The sequence below is a fragment of the Gadus macrocephalus genome, chromosome 1 (genome assembly GCF_031168955.1).
Source record: "Gadus macrocephalus chromosome 1, ASM3116895v1".
Taxonomy (NCBI): Eukaryota; Metazoa; Chordata; class Actinopteri; order Gadiformes; family Gadidae; genus Gadus; species Gadus macrocephalus.
Window position 1 is genome coordinate 1,518,636 of NC_082382.1, and position 18,865 is coordinate 1,537,500.

The following is an 18,865-nucleotide window of genomic DNA, read 5'->3' on the forward strand; positions in this document are numbered from 1 at the left end:
GACACATGACAAGTACCGACACAGACAAGTGATGCATCATGGCGACTGTCAAGAAAAAGAAGGTGGACGCAGAATGCCGCGTATTTCAGGAAAAATTGACAAACGACTTTTTCTTTGTTGAAGTGAAAGGCAAGCCAGTGTGCCTAGTTTGTGGCGAGGCGCTTGCGGTGATGAAAAAGGCCAATGTCGAGCGCCATTACAGCTCGAAACATGCTAAACTCGACGAGTTGAAAGGACAAATGCGTCTGGATAAAATTAACGCTCTTCGTCGGAGTTTGGGTGCTCAACAAGCAGCTTTCACACGGCCACAGACTGACAGAGAGAATATTACGCGTGCAAGTTTTGTGGTGAGTGAACTGATAGCCACGAAGCTGAAACCTCACGCTGAAGGAGAGTTCGTGAAGGAGTGCCTCGTAGCCGCCGCGGAGCTGCTCGCGCCCGACAAAGTGAAATTATTTCAAAGCGTCAGTTTGTCCCGGAGAACCGTTTCAGAAAGGATTACTGATATGGCGCAAGATATTGAAAAAACACTCAAGAACACTGCAAGAGACTTTGAGTATTTTTCTCTGGCCTGTGACGAGACAACAGACATCACACACACAGCGCAGCTTGCCATTTTTCTGCGTGGGATTACGTCTGAGTTTGAAACAAAGGAAGAGTTGCTGTCTTTGCAAGCCATGCATGGCACTACTAAAGGTGAGGATATGTTCAATCAAGTTATTGTGGCCATGAACAATTTTGAACTGCCATTTGAGAAGTTGAGCGGCATCGCCACTGACGGAGCTCCCGCAATGGTTGGCGCGCAAAAAGGATTGACTGCTTTAGTCAAAAAAGAAATGAGCCGACTGAGTCTGGATCCAAGTGATTTAGTTGTATGCCACTGTATCATACATCAAGAGAGTTTGTGTGCACATTCCCTGAAGCTTAACAATGTGATGAAAACAGTTGTGTCCACCATAAACTTCATTAAAAGCAGAGGGCTGAACAACCGCCAGTTCAAGGAGTTACTCAGCGAGCTTGAGTCAGAGTATGGTGATCTGGTTTATCATTGTGAAGTGCGATGGCTGAGTCGTGCAAATATGCTCGCACGGTTTTATACACTGCGGGAAGAAGTCAGACGCTTCATGGAGATGAAGGGTAAACCTGTCATGGAGCTCAGTGATGGCAAGTTCCTCCGTGATCTGGCCTTCATGGTGGACATCAGCAAGCACCTGTCAGAGCTAAACATCAAGCTGCAAGGTCCCAACCAGCTCATCAGCTCTCTGCTTTCAAATGTGAAATCATTTGAAGTGAAGTTAAGGCTTTGGCAAGGACAGCTGGAAAGGGGAAACACTGTGCACTTTCCCACCCGACAAGAACAAAAGCCTGATGTTACGAATAAATATGCTGGTGAGTGTGCAAAACTCATCCAGGCATTTGATGAGAGGTTTCATGATGTGAAAAATATACAAAAGGAACTCGACGTGTTTGCGACACCATTTAATGTGCAACCGTTTGATGTGCCAGACAACCTCCAAATGGAAATAATTGATCTGCAAAACAACAACGAGCTCAAAGCCAAGTACCACAACCTTTCTCTGCTGGACTTTTACAAACTGTATGTTCGTGCTGAGGATTTTCCCATCCTGAGGAGACATGCCCTGAAGTTTGCATCTCTGTTTGGGACAACGTATCGCTGTGAACAGTTCTTTTCAAAACTGACTCTTGCAAAGACTCGCTTCCGCTCAAGACTGACTGACTCAAACTTGGAAAACCATCTTCGAGTAGCATCATCATCACTGCCAGCTGACATCAGACGCCTTGCTAGTGAAAAACAGTTCCAGCCATCACATTAGGTGAGTCTAGAAATGCAGCAAACATGAGGCTTAGTAACACAGCAGTTATAGACTTATTTTGTCTTTTTTTTCATCTTCAGTTATGTGTTCATAATGGTATGGCCCTCTGAGGACTTTGGTAAAAATTGAAATGGCCCTTGATGTGAAAAAGGTTCCCCACCCCTGCTTTAAACAGTCCCTTAAACATACACTGATTAACCTGTACCGTTGACGGCAGGATTCGAACCTGCGCGGGGAGACCCCAATGGATTACTAGTCCATCACCTTAACCACACAGTTTCGACATTTCAATTCTCTATCTTGTTCAAACATTAGCATTCTGCAACACTTTTGGTAGGTAAAGCATTGCATGACCTCATTTTGTTTAAACATTCATTACACAGTAACATTCAGCAATGTTTCGTGATCGGATCATTTTTGACTTCTACCTTATAAAAGGGATTCATTCATAATCATCACGTAACCTTCACTACAATTTGGAGATGCCGGGGATTGAACCCGGGACCTCATACATGCGAAGCATGCGCTCTACCACTGAGCTACATCCCCTTTATGTAATAAGTACTACATCTCTACTCTCAATACCTGAAGCTTTGCTTAATGATACAGCCAATCAATAGGTTGACTTGCACTAGGCCATCCTAAGAGATGAAGATATTTGGCCTGCCTGCTAAAAGCAGAGGTGGTAAACTGGTGTGGCAGATTTCAATCATGGAGCGGGGGATCCAATGGATTTCTAGTGCATCAGCTTAACCGCTTGGCCAGGACAATGGTGCTTATCGACCTCAAGTCTATCAGTTGTTCGAACAGTAACAGACTGCAACGCTTGAGGCTGTGCGATCAAATTGTGAAATAGTCCTACACCCTTGACCACAGCTTGCTTTGATCACATCTTAGTGATCGGACCTCAGCACTCCTACATGAGAAGCTTTACAGATGAGCCGAAAACAGATTACTTCAATTGTACATGTGGCAACCGATACATGAAAGTTTGCTTAACGATACAAGAGGGGAAATCGGTTATTGAATGGCAGTACGGTATCATACATTTCTTTGAGAAGTAGTCTGCGTACAGATAGCAGAACTGGCCAACGCTTGTCGGCAGGCCTGAATCTTCGTCGTGACACAACAATGTTTTTCTCTTCTGTGGCTGTCAACACTTAGTGCATAAACGTACCGTACTCATATCAATGTGTTGACCGGCACTAGCTTTTGAGCGCACACTAGCTTTCGAGCGCACAAAAGCGTGCGCTTTTGAAATCGCACGCACTGATTAACCTGTATCGTTGACGACAACACAGTTTAAATTCTCTCACTTGTTTCGAACATTAGCATTAGGCAACATCTTTGGTAGGTTCAGCATTGCGTGACCTCATTTGATCAAAATAGCACTCACCTGACTTTTCTAGGGCACTCAAATAGAGATGCCTGGGATTGAACCCGGGGCCTCATACATGCAAAGCATACTCTCTAACACTGAGCTACATCCCCTTACTGCTCAAGAATGTGTATTTTAAACCTGCTTCGGAACACACCAAGGGTTTTCTCGTCCATGGCATTCAGCACTTGGACCTGACAACACTAGTCTTCGGATCTATCAGACCTTTAAATATTAACATTTTATGTTTGGAGAACATGTTGTCAAAAAACATTGAATGCTATGAGCCTGTCCAGATAATGCCAGGTTTTAAATATGGCGCCTTCTACATGCTTAGATTAACATATTTGCACTGATTTCATGCAGTTTCACCGTAATATGTGTATGTGTTGGCTGAACAAGGGAATGAAAAAATTATTCAGATAGAACCGTTGTCGGCAGGATTCAAACCTGCGCGGGGAGACCCCAATGGATTTCTAGACCATCGCCTTAACCACTCGGCCACGACAACACACTTTTAGAGATCCAAGTCTCTGGCTTTTTGGAACAGGAAGAGTCTGGAACACTTAGGGTAGGTTAAGCCTTGCTTGATCTAATTTTGAAATAGTCTTCAAATTGACTGAAGCTAGCTTTGATCACATCTTGGAGACGGCAGGCATTGAACCTCATGCCTTCTACATGAGAAGCATACGCTTTGCCGTTGAGAGAAGTCCCCTGTGTTACTTCAATTGTACATCTGTAAAACCGATTCCTGAAGCTTTGCTTAACGATAGAAGGGACAAATAGGTCATCAGTTGGCACTAGGGTATCATACATTTTATAGAGAATTTTGCTTGCCTGCCGCCGTTGTCATTGATGGAAAGTCTATTGCATTGATGGATTGCAAGTTTACAACCACAAGCAAGATTGCCAGTTAGGACAATTCCGTTTTTTTTAACTGCAAGAAACACTTTTATCACATCTACACCAGATGATGCTGTTGCAAAAAGTGTAGGTACTGCTGGGAGTTGAACCCAGGGTCTCCTGTTTACAAGACAGGCGCTTTCACCAGCTAAGCCACAGTACCCCTATTGTAATGTTTACTTGAGACACCAATGAAAAAGGTCTCATGTAGCGTGACCCGATCATGTGTTAAGCTATCAGAACTGGCGGCTAAAGGAATTCCAATTGAGTAGGTTACTTACATTATACAACTTACTGATGTGATTAGAACACTGCCTCTTCTGTGAACTAGACAGTCACTATGACAGTCCCAGCCACAGCACCCCTCTCAGTTCAGGAGAAATGCTTCAGCAAATGATTGGGAAGGCAACGAAAGAGGTCTGCAGTACCATGACATATTTCTGTTGATCCTTTAAACAGTCCCTTAAACATACACTGATTAACCTGTACCGTTGACGGCAGGATTCAAACCTGCGCGGGGAGACCCCAATGGATTACTAGTCCATCACCTTAACCACACAGTTTCGACATTTCAATTCTCTATCTTGTTCAAACATTAGCATTCTGCAACACTTTTGGTAGGTAAAGCATTGCGTGAACTCATTTTGTTTAAACATTCATTACACAGTAACATTCAGCAATCTTTCGTGATCGGATCATTTTTGACTTCTACCTTATAAAAGGGATTCATTCATAATCATCGCGTAACCTTCACTACAATTTGGAGATGCCGGGGATTGAACCCGGGACCTCATACATGCGAAGCATGCGCTCTACCACTGAGCAACATCCCCTTTATGTAATAAATACTACATCTCTACTCTCAATACCTGAAGCTTTGCTTAATGATACAGCCAATCAATAGGTTGACTTGCACTAGGCCATCCTAAGAGATGAAGATATTTGGCCTGCCTGCTAAAAGCAGAGGTGGTAAACTGGTGTGGCAGATTTCAATCATGGAGCGGGGGATCCAATGGATTTCTAGTGCATCAGCTTAACCGCTTGGCCAGGGCCCCGTTTCCCGATAACGATGGATCTTCGCTCGTACGATCATTCTCCCGATGGATCTTGCGATCCATCGATAATTTCTTTGTCGCGTTTCCCGAAACTCCTCTTAACGTGAACGCGCATTCGCTGCACTCACGACGTCGTAGGATTGTAACTGTCTACTGACACGGTGCTGAAATGGGCTCCGTAGGAGGGGGAGACGCAGGAATGTCGCAGGAAAATTGTGTTAAAAAGGGTTAAAATATATCCCCATCAAGGACAACAGCAGAGTAGCCTACGAAAAAAATAGACTGCAATTATATGAATGCTAAAGACATTAAAACACAATTGATTAGGCTTAAACCGACATATATCAGTCCTAATCCTGAGCGCACGATCGGGAGGTGGAAGTTGCGCTTTAGATGCCTTCACAAGTCCAGCGGAGGGCTCCAGTTTTCGCCGGCCAAGTCATACGCCGTGATATGTGTGACAGCTATGTTGCACAACATTGCAGCTAAGGCTGGGGTGGCTTTGCTTGAACCGGAGGACGTTGAGGACGATGACGACGAGGAAGATCGGTGTGAGGACGGCCTCCCTCATAGCTACGCGGCTGGTTTTCATGCGCGTCGAAGAGTGATTGAGACTTTCTTTTAACCCCCTCCACCCTCCCACATGTCACTAAACATTCCCGTCAACGTGACCAATCCCCACCATATCCCAGCCTTTTGCCTGCTCCTTTGCTTGTTTTTTATATATTTTTTTATTTCTTTATTTTATTTTTAATTAATTTTTTTTTTTTTTACATTATTTTATGCTACGTTTTATGAGTGGCCATTTTAACATCTTTATTAATAAATTAATTAATAATCTTTATTAATTACCAAACTAAGAACATAAAGGCGCAATGTGTTTTAATAAAACGCATCCAATAGACGGAATGTCCGATGGTGACGCCACTGAGGCTATAGCTGACGATGCTCTTAGCGTCCTACGAGTACCTACGAGCACCCCTGGAGTACTCGTTAGCTACGAGCGTTTTCAAGACGTTCGTTCCCAACGATGCTTTCGGGAAACGCGGTGAAAACTCTACGATGCCCTTTCGACGCACTTCACGATCCACTTAGGCTAACGACGCTTTCGGGAAACGGGGCCCAGGACAATGGTGCTTATCGACCTCAAGTCTATCAGTTGTTCGAACAGTAACAGACTGCAACGCTTGAGGCTGTGTGATCAAATTGTGAAATAGTCCTACACCCTTGACCACAGCTTGCTTTGATCACATCTTAGTGATCGGACCTCAGCACTCCTACATGAGAAGCTTTACAGATGAGCCGAAAACAGATTACTTCAATTGTACATGTGGCAACCGATACATGAAAGTTTGCTTAACGATACAAGGGGGGAAATCGGTTATTGAATGGCAGTACGGTATCATACATTTCTTTGAGAAGTAGTCTGCGTACAGATAGCAGAACTGGCCAACGCTTGTCGGCAGGCCTGAATCTTCGTCGTGACGCAACAATGTTTTTCTCTTCTGTTTGTCAACACTTAGTGCATAAACGTACCGTACTCATATCAATGTGTTGACCGGCACTAGCTTTTGAGCGCACACTAGCTTTCGAGCGCACAAAAGCGTGCGCTTTTGAAATCGCACGCACTGATTAACCTGTATCGTTGACGACAACACAGTTTAAATTCTCTCACTTGTTTCGAACATTAGCATTAGGCAACATCTTTGGTAGGTTCAGCATTGCGTGACCTCATTTGATCAAAATAGCACTCACCTGACTTTTCTAGGGCACTCAAATAGAGATGCCTGGGATTGAACCCGGGGCCTCATACATGCAAAGTAGAGATGCACCGAAATGAAAATTTGTGGCCCCAAACCGAAACCGAAAAATAATTAATCGCTTGGCCGAATACCGAAACCGAAACCGAAAATGACGGTTCCGTTTAAAGTTGTCAAAACACTATTTTTAAATATTGCTTAAATCTACTGCTTACAATAAATGTTTAGACATGTTTTTCAGGGAAAAATGTTTATTTGAAATCTTCAAATGTTGGAGAACTGATATCATTTTTTTTTCATTCATTTCATATTTTTCATTTAAAAACAAAACAGCTTAAAAACACATCACCCTGAATTTGTATTGCGGTTTTGAGAACAATTGAGCCCCCCCCCAACCCCCTCTGTCCTTTCCTTTCATCTTCTTTTCTACCCTTTTCATCTCTCTACCCCCCTCTTTTTTCTTAAACTTGGCTTCACAATATTAACAGTTTTTTGTCTTTATCAAGTGTAAAGTCTCTGTAAATTGATTTCTAAACAACAACAATAATTACAACACATTTCAAAAGCCTTCCACCACAAACAAATGCATAAACATGCAATATAACAAATTATCAGTGTCCTAAGCATAGAGTCTAGTTAGCCTCCTTCAGCAACAGTGGCATGTTCTTTTTCACGAACAACAACTTCTCTGCTTTGTCGCATGTCAGTCGGTTCCTCCTCTCATTAAGGACATTCGATGCAGCACTGAACAGCCTCTCACTATCCGTGCTTGTGCATGGAGCAGCCAAGTACCTTGGATGGAAACAATGTTGTAGGTTCAGTTGTCAAGCAATACAAACTAATTGGCTACAGAAAATTAACAATTCACAGAGTATTTAAATTTTGTACATTATTTTTTGTAAATTTTTTCCCTTAATTATAAACGTTTGTGTACAGTCTTAAGTGTAGGCCTATGTTTAAAGCAATAAGCCCCAAGAGGCCGTGCTTTGCGCTGATTTTAGAACAGGTAAGGCGAGTTGTTAGGCACGACGCGTTGCCACGCAAACCCTTGAAGCAACGCAACAGCCAGATGGAACACTGGGTATGAAATGCGCTATATGAATGCCTTGCCATTCGCTGCGCAGTAATATGGAATGTAATCAGGTCAAATTGTAAGGTAATGCTGGATTTTACAACGGCTTTTAGCCAATCACAATCAAGGATTTCAACAATCAGGTTTAGAATAACTAATTACCTGCGTGCCATCCGTGCCAACTCAGGAAAGCGCCCTCGATTGGTCCTCCAATATGTTAGAGGATCATCACTCCTGGGGATGAGGGCTTCTGACAGGTAACAGTCCAGTTGCTGAGCAGTGGCACTCGTCTGCCTAGGATCTGGATCGTTCTCTTGGACGATTTCGTCAAACATGTTTGAGAGTGAGGGGGCAGACTCGGCCTCGGTGCGCATCGGTCTCGGTGCGGCCCCTTCTCTGTTCGTCACTTCACCGTCTGCCACCGAGTCCAATTCTGCACGAACCATTTCCCTCATTCCTTGTTTCTTGTCACCATCAAAGAAATTATCCTTGTATCGGGGGTCAAGCACACTTGCTATGCAGAACAGGGGGTCTGTGTCCGTCTGGCTAAAACGTCTGTCCAGCGCTTCTAAAAGTGCGGTCTTCATTGTTTTGACCCCGTGGTCGGTTTCCACTTCTTTTTTCAGCAGACGCATCAGTGCTGCAAGTGAGGGGATGACATCTGCAGCGGATGCTTTGGCTGAACTAATTTCTCGCGTCAGCTGTTCAAATGGTGCGAGGAGAGAGGGAACATTCTCAATTAATAGCCAATGGTAAGGGGTGAATGTCGCTGGCAGATCGTAATCTGCAATGTAGGTTGCCAGGGTTCGCTTTTGATCCAGAAGGCTCTGTAACATATAGAACGTACTATTCCATCTAGTGCTGACATCTTGCTGGAAACGTTTAGGATACATGCCGAATTGTTCCTGGATAGCCTGGAGGCGAGAATATGCCAGAGGGGAATGTTTAAAGTGGCCTACGATTTTTCTCCCTGTGGATACTATGTCAACAATGCTCCGTTGGCTCAAAACACCTTCATTGACAGCAAGTTGCAAAGTATGGGCCACGCATCGTATTCCTCTCAGGTCGCTATCATCCATGGCTTTAATCATATTACGAGCGTTGTCGCTGACAACTGCGTGTACCCTAGTGCGGTCTATTCCCCAGCGCTCAAACATGCTGCTAAACGCATCCTTTATTGCAGCTGAGGTATGGGAGCCTTTGAATTCCTGGCACTGGAGTACTACACGCTTAAGCTGGAAGTTTTCATCCACCCATTGCGCCGTCATGCTCAACATACTTGTTGGGCTGACGTCGGAGCTCCATATATCAGTGGTGAAGCTAATGTAAGGTAGGTCGCTGCTGTCTTCTGTGCCCAAGAGCTCGCGAACACGACTAGCGATGCTGTTGTACAGCTCTGGAAGACAGACATCGGAGAAGTGCCGTCTACTGGGTAAAGTGTAGCGGGGCTCGATGTGTTGCATTAGTCTTCTAAACCCCACATCCTCCACAACACTGAAAGGCTGGTCATCCAAAGCCATGTACTCCATTACCTTGTCTGTTATCCCCTTTGCCTTTGCGCTGTCCCTGGTGAATTTCTTGTTCTTCTCGAACATTTCAGCAACTGATGGGGTGCTAGCTGTAGCTGTGGTAGTTTTTCTTTTTGTCTCCCTTTGGTACTCATCATATTTTGACGGATGGTTCGACTTTAAATGATGGATGAGCCCTGACGTGCTGAACGTCTTTGCAGTGAGCCCCCCTCTCGAGACTTTGCTGTTGCACTCGTCACAAACGGCATATCTACTTTCCCCTTCGTGGATTTTAAAATATTTCCACACTAGCGACATTTTGACAGGTTGAGCCAGCGCTCATTCACTATCTTACGAACGTTAGATTAAACATTCCCGCGGTTCATGGCGAGATAAACAAAACAACTCACAACCTATAAAAAGCTAGAGGGGGTGGCGTAATTGTTACATTTTACGATTTTGAGATCGTATAGGTGGCCTGTGCTCCTTGCTTGTGTAATCAGACAAGATTGTATAATTTTGCGTCACCACCACTTTCGGCCTCCGATTCGGCCACTCATTTGGCTTTCGGCCGAAAGCCGAATGTGTATTTTTTTGCGTTTTCGGCCGAATTTTTTCGGTTGCCGAATTTTCGGTGCACCTCTAATGCAAAGCATACGCTCTAACACTGAGCTACATCCCCTTACTGCTCAAGAATGTGCATTTTAAACCTGCTTCGGAACACACCAAGGGTTTTCTCGTCCATGGCATTCAGCACTTGGACCTGACAACACTAGTCTTCGGATCTATCAGACCTTTAAATATTAACATTTTATGTTTGGAGAACATGTTGTCAAAAAACATTGAATGCTAAGAGCCTGTCCAGATAATGCCAGGTTTTAAATATGGCGCCTTCTACATGCTTAGATTAACATATTTGCACTGATTTCATGCAGTTTCACCGTAATATGTGTATGTGTTGGCTGAACAAGGGAATGAAAAAATTATTCAGATAGAACCGTTGTCGTCAGGATTCGAACCTGCGCGGGGAGACCCCAATGGATTTCTAGTCCATCGCCTTAACCACTCGGCCAAAGATGGGGCAAAAGGGCCTGCTAGAGGTGGGGGAAAGAAAAAAAATGAAAGAGGAGGAGGGGGAAAGAAAAAAAATGAAAGAGGAGAAAGGGGGAAAAGGAGAAAATACATAGAAATATCAGAAAAATTCAGCTTAAAGTCTTAAGCTGTCAGATGTTAGAAAAATCATTACTTGTTTTCCTATTATTGTTATATTAGGTATTATTTATTATATTATTGTTCCATTATTATTGACACTCTACTATCATTTCTGAATTAATATACAACAAATTGCACACTCTTGCCAGGATTCGCACCTGGAATCTTCCACCCAAAGGATGGCTGTGTTGCTGTTACACCACAAGAGTTGTTTTTTTTGTTGTTTTATTAGAGTTGCAGAATTTAACTATTTAACTAACTATATACAAATGTTGTGAACTTGCAACAGTTTGAACTTTTTTGTACAAATGATTTAACACTTAAAACAAACAATTTAACACCAATAGAAATATCTTAAAAACAAATGTACACATTGCTTACATTTTTACAAGGAGCTTTTCCACTCTTCAATGGTCTTTCCAGATGCTGGACAGTACCATTTCCCCCGTAGCTGTGTGTGGCCAGTAAGTTTGCTTTTCGCCTTACCACACATTTTGCATTGGTAGTGGTAGCTTTCCTTACTTTGACGCTTCTTCGGGGGCTCACCCCTCATCGCTCGCTCCTGATCCTCAAAGGCTGCCTTTTGTAACCTCCATTCCCGGTAGCGATTGTGAGACGCTGGATCTGGCTGGTTAGAAGGTCCGTCCTGAGGTGGAGAATCTGGCACTGGTGGCAGCTGGTAAGAGCCCTGAGAGTGAGCTGCTGGAGGTGGTGGTGGCGGCAGGTTTGAGGACCAGCTCTGAAAGTGGGCTGCTGGTGGTGGTGGCGGCGGCTGGTATGAGGGCCCCGACCAGCCCTGAGAGTGAGAGGCTGGAGGCCGTTGGTAAGAGGCCCAGGCCTGATACTGAGACTCCGGTGTTGGAGGCAGCTGGTATGGGGACCAGCCACGAGATTGAGACGCTGGAGCTGATGGTGGTTGGTATGGGTACCAGCTCTGTGATTGAGACACAGGAGCTGGGTGTTGACGCTGCTCACAATAGGCTAGGTCAGATGAAGAGGGGAAAGGAACAGTCCAAGCATCATCTCCTCCAGCGTCTTCGCTGGAAACCTGAGTTTTGCGTCGGCGTCGCCGAATCACCGCCTCACCCTCACGGTTGTCAGGTTCCTCGAACTCCAGATCTGCATGCCCATGTGGAACAGGCTCAGATGGTAGGTCCAGGGCCTCCAGGAGGGATTCCTCGGCCACGTGGACCTGCTGAGGAAGCTCCACCCCTTGAAGCAGAGAATCGCGGTCGGCCCTCTTCTGCCGATCCTGCAGCCTATTTGTGGGGGGGATCAGAGTTTTTCACATTGTTTTTTAGTCATTATATGTTTTGAATTCATGTGCCTATGAATTTATAAGTCCTTTTGAAGGGAATATATGAAACAGTAAAAATGAACTCACCAAGAAGAGACTGTTGTATTATTTATGGTTACCAGTACCAGGTTGGTGCTTTGCAGGATTTGTTGGCAATCCTCAATTAATTGTTTAATATGACCATACGTCATGACAATAGCCTGAGGAATTGGAAATGTCCTCCCCTTAGGGTCTATTTCTGCCTTCCTTGAACTCCTTGAAAAGCTTCAGTGCAACACACTCAGAGACCCTGGTGTAATCGGGTCTATGGGCAGCCTGGCCATGAACCATGAACAATCTGCGAAAAGACAAGATGATATAACCAACATTGTGTGTGTACTGTAAACACACAATGTGTGTGTTTGTTTTGTGGGTGTGTGTATATATATAAATATATATATACCCCTGTATGTAACATACAAATGTACAAACACACTTTTACACACATATTATTACAAGTATATTAAATGTATATATACACACACCATTAAAGTGTATGTGTATGCAGTAAATTACACATGAACACACAGCTACATACATATACTTGAAGCTGATTGTTTGCAGGTACCTCTCGGCTGCTTGTTGGCCTGGAGCAGAGCCACTGCGTTTCCGAGAGGCTCTCCATGGCCCTGGCAAGGTTGTCTTCTTATTTTTTAGGGAGTACTTTGTTGGGGACTTGTCGATTCCATCCAGGCTGGAGTACAACCTCAGTATATCTGCTATTTCTTGGTTCGAAAGAGCAGTTATCGTCCGGTTGAGGCTGACAAGGTACCCTGCCAAGGCATCGACTGCCTCCCATCCGGGAATGCCTCTGGGATCACACCGACTATCCTGTCATATGAAATGAAAACAAAAACAGTTTGTATAGCTAAATTAAGAGAAACACTGAAGGAATAAGCATTTCTAATGGTCAGACATTAGCTACTTTACCGGAGTTGAAGTGATAGGCCCACTGTCCTCAAATGGGGAGCTGACAGGACTCCGAGATGCACCTTCACTTTCAGCTGTAGGTTCCTAAAGGGAATTATTTGAAAGAAGTGAATGAGAGTACAGTGAGGTGAACTTTGTTGTGCCCATGTAACACAAAGGAATTACCCTTATCAAATTAGATTTACAGTGAAAATGTTCTGATACATAGGTTGCGACCCGACCCCTGATAAGCGGGTAACGATGAGGAGGATGTTCTGATAGATTATCAAAGGGCTATCACATCATTACCGGAGAAGAAGACGGGAAAAGAATATCAGTGGCCTGAGGTATTGTCTCATCAGGAAACTCATCCTCCTGAACTTCCTCCGGCCCCTCTGGCAGGTTGGCGCCAATTGCGTCAGGCGCACTCAGCAGATCTCCTCTGTTGGACTGGGCCAGCAAATACTCCACCGCAATAAGCTCACCTGCCATAAGTAGTCACCAGGAAAAATAAGATTGAAGTAGAAAGAGTGAGTGTAACCATCATGATCTGGCAGTTTGGCATTAATAGAATATTGTTCAGCATCTGTTCTTTTGTTGCCATGAGAATCTTACCGGTAGGTTTACCCGGGGGTGTAAACTCTTGAAGAAGTGCACTTCCCAGGACTCTGTTGCTGAGGGCGTTCACACTGGACATCAGACGAACATCATCAATCCGAGTTTGTGACGTGACACTCATATTCAGAGCCTGCTGGGCCCGATTGATGTTCCATCTGGACAACCCCTCCAGCATGTACATTTGCGTGTGCAGAGCATTACATCTCCACCCTGGCAAGAAAAAGGTATTAATGAAAACGAAAAAAAAGAATGTTAAAACAACTTGCATTTACATTAAGGCCCAATCCCATTTCTACCCCTTACCCCTTTCCCTTCCCCCTCCCCCCTTCAAAACAAGGGGGAGGGGTAAGGGTAAGGGGTAAGGGGTAGAAATGGGATTGGGCCTTAGTCATTCAACAGACGCTTTTATCCAAAGCGACTCACAAGGGAGATATAACATTCAAAATACATTGCAACATGGACATTAGTGTAATAATAAATGCAGATTTTAATACTTAAGACACAGCTTGATCACATCTTAATACATTAACAAAGGATTTTAAATGTTAAGTGTTTCAACTTGCCTGGGTGAAACAGCATTGATGCTTATGAAAGCTAGAGAGAGAGGAGGACCCTCTGGCACATCTCAGGACGTCAAGTGCTTTATCCCCCTTCTCCAACTTTGATCCGGTGTTGATGTACAACTGTACACCAGTTGGATCTTGGATGCAGGGCAAGTGCTTCTGCTGCACCTCCCACACACGAGACATGCTCTCCTGGTTGATGAGCGACAACCCTGTGGTGTCTGTGAGGTCCCACATGGAGTCCAACAGTTGTTGGATGAGGGCGCGAGTCTCCTCAACCCCTCGCGTTTTCCTGCGGCAGTGCTTAGCGAGTTCGCTGGTGGTGATGCTCGCTAACACCTGGCTGTGGGTAGGATTGTGACCCGGGTGTTTTTTCACCAGCTCTGCCCTCTTGGCCTGCTGCAACTTTTCAATGTCTGCTTTGTCCCATTTGAAAATGCAGCTGGAAAGTTTTGAGCAGAATGTGCCATATAGTGGATGGTGCTCAGTGGTCAGGCCATTGGTAAAACGCCTCATGAAATGAAACACATCCAGTCTCACTGTGAAGGTCCATGGACGAAACCAAGTGAGAACTGGGCTCTCCCCTATAATAAACAACACGCCATAAATACATGTAATTCAGATTGTTTCCAGTCAACACATTACCAATTTCATTAATATACTGCTAAAACTATTCATCAAACAACAAATTCATAAGAAACATCCCAGCACAAATTGAAGGCAACACACCTGACTCACTGCAGCAGTCCCTGTCCACATATATGGCATCTGGCTCCGGCTCACCAGCATCCCTGTACCTCCGGACAACGCCTTGGCACAGGTCATCAAGGCCAGCCCCCTCACCAGTGGTCAGCACTGAGTTGAGAACTTGGCCAAGTTCATTGCCGATGTTGCTCATCCACGTGGCCGTGTTCTCAATGCCACCTGCCAGCTTTTTAGTGATCTACAGAAGAAATTAGCAAATCATTGGACATACTACTAAACACGGATGAGAACAAATTTACATCAGTTAACTTTTACCTTCTTGGTGGAGTCCAGCTTTAGGATTCTGCCATAAGTTGATGTTATAACACCTTTCAACTCCTCCAGGTGGCCAAGAACCTCATTCGTGTGGACGGTTTCAAACCACTGAGCCAGGGGCAGACGACTGAAGGTGGGTGGCTGTTGATATACAGGTTCGGACTGGGTGAGGACGCACGACTTTTTATGGACCTCACAATCAGTGAGGTAGTCGATAGTACGCCTCGCCCACTCCTCGCTGTGCACCTCCTGCAAGACCTGTTGCGAGTAGCTGGAGCTGTTCCCTACCGTGCGTGGTCGCAACATTGTTACACACTTCCTGTCCAGTGCCTGCTGTGTCGTTAGGACAGCAGGAAACTTGTTACGGTGGGAGGGATCCAGCTGCTGCAAGATCTCACTACTCCAAGGGCAGACAGGGATCATGCATTTGCTGCACCTTGGGTAGTCTCCACCTATCAGATAATACCTGGAGTCCACATCTATCACCTCTCTCACTTTGGTGTAAATGCCAGAGTGGTGCATCTTCCTTTTACACGACGTGCATTTAAGAGGGATGCTCCACATCCTCATTGGAGCCCACAGGAACATCCGCTGCCTAAAGTAGTGCAGTGGATCTGGAGGTGAGGTGGATCTAGTGGGGCTTGGAGGATGGTACCAGTTCTGAGTGTGCTTTTGTTTTAGCTGTCCTGTTCGGTCATATAGGATCTGTGCGATCCACTCCCGGTCAGCCTGATTTATGACTTTTAAGAACTGCTTCGGCAGAAAACTCAGCCAGTTCACTTGAGGAGGCCGCAGAGTTGGTGTTTGTTGTTGTGGTGCCGCCGGTGACGTCTCTTGGGCTATGGGAGGGACAGGAGCAGGGACGGGAACAACTGGTGGGTTGCTGTGTTGCTGTGGCGCCGGTGTTGTGTATAGTTCTGTTGGAGCCGGAACATCTATTGGTTCTGTTGGACAGCTCAAATGGTGAGCACTCTCAATGTGCTCCGACAATCCAATGAGTCCCCAGGCCGTTGCACCACACTGCTCACATCGCTCCTGGGCGTGGTAGTCTGACAGGTGCTGCGTGTAGTCCTCACCCATCACCTCCTTAGAACACAGCGAGCATGTGACAATCCCGCGGAGAGCTGGGTTTTCCTGACCTACAGCTGCTGCACTTGTGCTGGCCAGTTCACCAGGAGCCCTCCCCTCTGCCGCTGCACTGGCTGGTTCCTCAGGAGCTCTTCCCGCTGCAGCACTTGCCCCCGGGGCACTCAGCTGACCTGAACTGGCTGATGCTGCGCCAGCCTTCTCTGGTGGCTGGGGAGAACAAAACTGGGTTTACATTTACAGTACATTTCCCTTAAGCCAGACAGTAGTCTGCATCCAAATAATTATGTACTCACACTGTTAGACACTGACATCAAATACAACCTTTTTCCAGTACATTTGTATCACAGATAAAAATGTTTAAGCAATATAGCATGAGTGGTGTTTGTAATGGATATACCACCGGGTGTTGTTTGGCCGTAGCCACAAGGCCGGAGGCCGAGTACATAAGCATCTATTCCTTTTATACAACAATTCTACTGTCAACTAATTAACCTTAAAACACCAGATTATTGTATTGAAAAGTCAGACTAGGAATGTCCTGGAATATTACAATTCATGGGATGTCTGTTGTCAAATCTGAAACAAATGAAACATTCCATATAACTCAATTGTTGTATAATACCACCTACCTCATGATATCCGCACTCACAGTTGATCTTTTTCCCAAAAATATCATATTTGCGGGGAGTTTGATTGAACACGGGGGTCAAGGGACAAGCATTAATACGCTGTATTACCGCCCTCCATCTCCTGCCTCCCGGTCTCTGGCCTGTGGAAAATTTATATTTCCCCTGAGCATAGAGGGTCATCACACCTGCCCAGTGTGAGTCTGGTTTCCCAGTCTTCGTCATTTCTAAAGATAAGGACATGAAAAACAGCTGTTATTAGGCAAAAGCTGTAAATATCCTGGCTTAGACTACTTCATCACGGATCATTCAAGTATTATTATTATTATAACTTTATTCAAGACACAGGAAGGTCCACATAGACAGCACACTACATATACATACACATATATATACGCATACACACACACACACACACACACACACACACACACACACACACACACACACACACACACACACACACACACACACACACACACACACACACACACACATATATAAAACAATATAAAACATTTAAGACGGAATGCAAATGAGGCATTATCAATTATAATACACACATAATTAAAACACATACAAGCTTCGGGTCCAATGTTTCCAGTAGCAAGATGTGTACCTTGTAAGTAAAACTATATACCGTATTTTCCGCACTATAAGGCGCACCGGAGTATAAACCGCAGCAGCTAAATGGAATGATGTGTAGGCTTACTGATTTAAACTTCGAATACTAATTTTCCGAGTGGCCGTTAGCTGTAAAAATCCATAGATTAGCCGCACCGTTATATAAACCGCAGATTCGAAAAATGGGGAAAAAAGGCACGGTTTATAGTCCGATCAAGATTTGAGAAATAGTAGGATATGCATACCCCTGACATAACGCATGTACTACAGTATAGTAAAAGCAGCGATTTCCCGATTTCCCTGTTTAATCATAGCATATATACGGGATAGATAACAGCAGAGATCGCTTCCATTAGCATTGTTTGGGAAACATTTTTAAAGCATTTGTAACGCGTACGGACTACTCGCATATCACACAAACACCACTAATAAAGACACTTTAAAGCATGTATACTTACTTAATATGATGTCTTTTTCATCAAGCTTCCTGTAAATCGCTAAAAGTATACCTGATAAATTAGCGTCAAAGGTTTCGGAGAAAGATAACACTGTAGTCGTCCGAAGGTGTTGAATGGGACCTGTAACGTACTGTGCGTCGACCCAGAGATTTCTCGGGATCTGATTGGCTCTTTTGCCCCACTGGTTTGGAGCCTGTGTTAGGACTTGTTAGGACTTTGTTAGGACTTGTTAGGACTTTGTTAGGAACTGTTAGGACTTGTTAGGACTTTGTTAGGACTTGTTAGGACTTTGTTAGGAACTGTTAGGACTTGTTAGGACGGCCATCACAGCTCAATTGACATGTACCCAAATGGCAATTTATTCAAAAAGAGTCCCAGGGGACCTAGGATAGATTAAAGTGGCCCTTGTTACACATTGAAACATCTGTTTCCAGTTTCAAACTTCATTTTTGTTTGTCAAATTGACAAGACAAATTTTCCATAACCGGATTAGTTTCTAATAAGATGCCCCAGGTAGAATTTGCGCCGGCCCGGATCGAAACCGTTGGATTTTGGATGTAAATTCACTACCCCTCTCTCATCATAAGACCTTGATGAATGAAACAAAGGGAACATCTGTTGGTCAAGTTGGAATGGCCTTTAAGAATCGCTAGGGCTTGTCGATTGGTTGATCTAGTCAAAAATCTCAGCAGACAGGTATATGTGAAGTATTTGAGCTTTCCCTATTCCCACTGAGCTTTCGAGTCTAATGCCTTAAACACTGCTTCATAACAGATGCATATTTTTGGTGTAAACCCGGATTTTATTGGCAAAAGTTTCCCAATTACATGCAGTGAACAAAGACGGTCCTCCATACCCAGTATAACAAGTGTTTTAACAATCATCATAGCGGAGGTTCA

At 44.5% G+C, this 18,865-nt stretch overlaps 3 protein-coding genes and 4 non-coding genes across 7 annotated transcripts; all 7 read right to left on the reverse strand.

Moving 5' to 3' along the window:
* Positions 1–2,312: 2,312 nt before the first annotated feature.
* Positions 2,313–2,384, reverse strand: trnaa-cgc (transfer RNA alanine (anticodon CGC)). The gene has a single exon. It is a non-coding gene; the product is annotated as a tRNA-Ala (tRNA).
* Positions 2,385–3,642: 1,258 nt separating this feature from the next.
* On the reverse strand, positions 3,643–3,724 carry trnas-aga (transfer RNA serine (anticodon AGA)). Its single transcript has one exon. It is a non-coding gene; the product is annotated as a tRNA-Ser (tRNA).
* A 481-nt stretch (positions 3,725–4,205) lies between these two features.
* trnat-ugu (transfer RNA threonine (anticodon UGU)) lies at positions 4,206–4,279 on the reverse strand. Its single transcript has one exon. It is a non-coding gene; the product is annotated as a tRNA-Thr (tRNA).
* A 598-nt stretch (positions 4,280–4,877) lies between these two features.
* trnaa-cgc (transfer RNA alanine (anticodon CGC)) lies at positions 4,878–4,949 on the reverse strand. Its single transcript has one exon. It is a non-coding gene; the product is annotated as a tRNA-Ala (tRNA).
* Positions 4,950–10,684: 5,735 nt separating this feature from the next.
* LOC132465035 (uncharacterized) lies at positions 10,685–12,427 on the reverse strand. The gene is made up of 2 exons (XM_060061710.1): positions 12,108–12,427; positions 10,685–11,982 (listed from the first exon to the last, which is right to left on the reverse strand). The coding sequence occupies exons 1-2, from the start codon at positions 12,209–12,211 to the stop codon at positions 11,109–11,111; spliced, it is 978 nt and encodes a 325-aa protein (XP_059917693.1). The 5' UTR covers positions 12,212–12,427; the 3' UTR covers positions 10,685–11,108.
* LOC132460038 (uncharacterized) lies at positions 12,246–13,898 on the reverse strand. Its single transcript, XM_060055042.1, has 4 exons — positions 13,278–13,898; positions 12,990–13,073; positions 12,628–12,890; positions 12,246–12,357 (listed from the first exon to the last, which is right to left on the reverse strand). The coding sequence occupies exons 1-4, from the start codon at positions 13,458–13,460 to the stop codon at positions 12,246–12,248; spliced, it is 642 nt and encodes a 213-aa protein (XP_059911025.1). The 5' UTR covers positions 13,461–13,898.
* A 32-nt stretch (positions 13,899–13,930) lies between these two features.
* On the reverse strand, positions 13,931–17,181 carry LOC132465027 (uncharacterized). Its single transcript, XM_060061701.1, has 3 exons — positions 16,888–17,181; positions 15,170–16,465; positions 13,931–15,092 (listed from the first exon to the last, which is right to left on the reverse strand). Exons 1-3 carry the CDS (start codon positions 17,125–17,127, stop codon positions 14,820–14,822), a joined length of 1,809 nt encoding a protein of 602 aa, XP_059917684.1. The 5' UTR covers positions 17,128–17,181; the 3' UTR covers positions 13,931–14,819.
* Positions 17,182–18,865: the final 1,684 nt, after the last annotated feature.